At 41.7% G+C, this 979-nt stretch overlaps 1 protein-coding gene across 1 annotated transcript in view; it reads right to left on the bottom strand.

Moving 5' to 3' along the window:
* Positions 1–13: 13 nt before the first annotated feature.
* The window catches only part of daxx (death-domain associated protein), a gene marked incomplete at both ends in the record, with an annotated part of 4,211 nt that continues 3,245 nt past the window's right edge, over positions 14–979 (bottom strand). The window contains one exon of the mRNA XM_042217451.1: positions 14–341. Coding sequence (XP_042073385.1) covers positions 14–341 — 328 coding nt within the window. The remainder of the gene's footprint in view (positions 342–979) is intronic.

Raw genomic sequence — 979 nt, 5'->3', positions numbered from 1 at the left:
CAGACAGTGAAGCCCTGCACGAGCAGCAGCATTTCTCTTTATTATCTTACCAGGCTTATAGGTGTCGGTGAGGCTAGAGCCAAAGTTGTAGACGAGGTCCAGGTGACGGCGGTCCTGTATGCGGCTCCCGGTCTCTCTGAACGCCTCCTGGGCGATCTGGTTTATATGCTTCCTGGTCAAGCAGAGGTTGTGGCGATCGTTGGCACGCAACACCTGCTGGAGGATGTCCTGGTAATCAGGAGGGTTTTGTCGTACCTCGGGACTGTTGATGAAACGCTCGATCTGACAAAGGGAGGAACACAGAGGACAAAACTCGAATGAAAATAGCTCCATAGCTCCATGAAATTAAATAACCACAGATACAAATCTCTTCTGTGTGATCGCTGTGTGTTTCTGCCAGTTTGTGTTTTATAAAGAACTTCAAATAGTTCAGAAACCTCAGACAGAAACCATTAATAGCAGCAAGAAACCAATAATGTTTTTATGCTTGGTCCTAATCTGTGGCCTAATCTCTTTTACACTGATGCTCACAGTTAATGTTAAATTAGAAACCTTATCAGTTTAACCAAAAATATTTTAGCAGTAAATCTGAATTAGTCACGAACTGAAATGTAACCCGAAATGTTTCATTAGATTATACGACAGCATCAGACCTGAATTAGAACCAAGTTTAAATGCTACAGAGTTCAGAAGAGCTGAAAATAAACAGCAGTCCTGAGAGCACACAGAGCAGAACAACAAATGTTCAAAGAATGAAGGGAACACTGAATCACTGCAGTGTAAGATCAAGTCATTTAAATTAAGGAATATCAATCAGTCCAGATGTGAATCCATTTCAACTGCTTTATTTCAAATGAAAGTGTCAACCGGAGGACTGGAGAGGCATCTTTTCAGGCAATCGGAAAAATACTAACGGCCATCAGAGCTCCCACTCAGCCTCCTATTAACTTCACCTATTATAAAAATGTTAAAATCCTAC

Source organism: Haplochromis burtoni, unplaced genomic scaffold, assembly GCF_018398535.1.
Source record: "Haplochromis burtoni strain Fernald_Lab_line unplaced genomic scaffold, NCSU_Asbu1 Contig_2006, whole genome shotgun sequence".
NCBI classification, from domain to species: Eukaryota; Metazoa; Chordata; class Actinopteri; order Cichliformes; family Cichlidae; genus Haplochromis; species Haplochromis burtoni.
The sequence above is the reverse complement of the archived record's forward strand: the minus strand, read 5'-3'. Positions and strand labels throughout refer to the sequence as shown.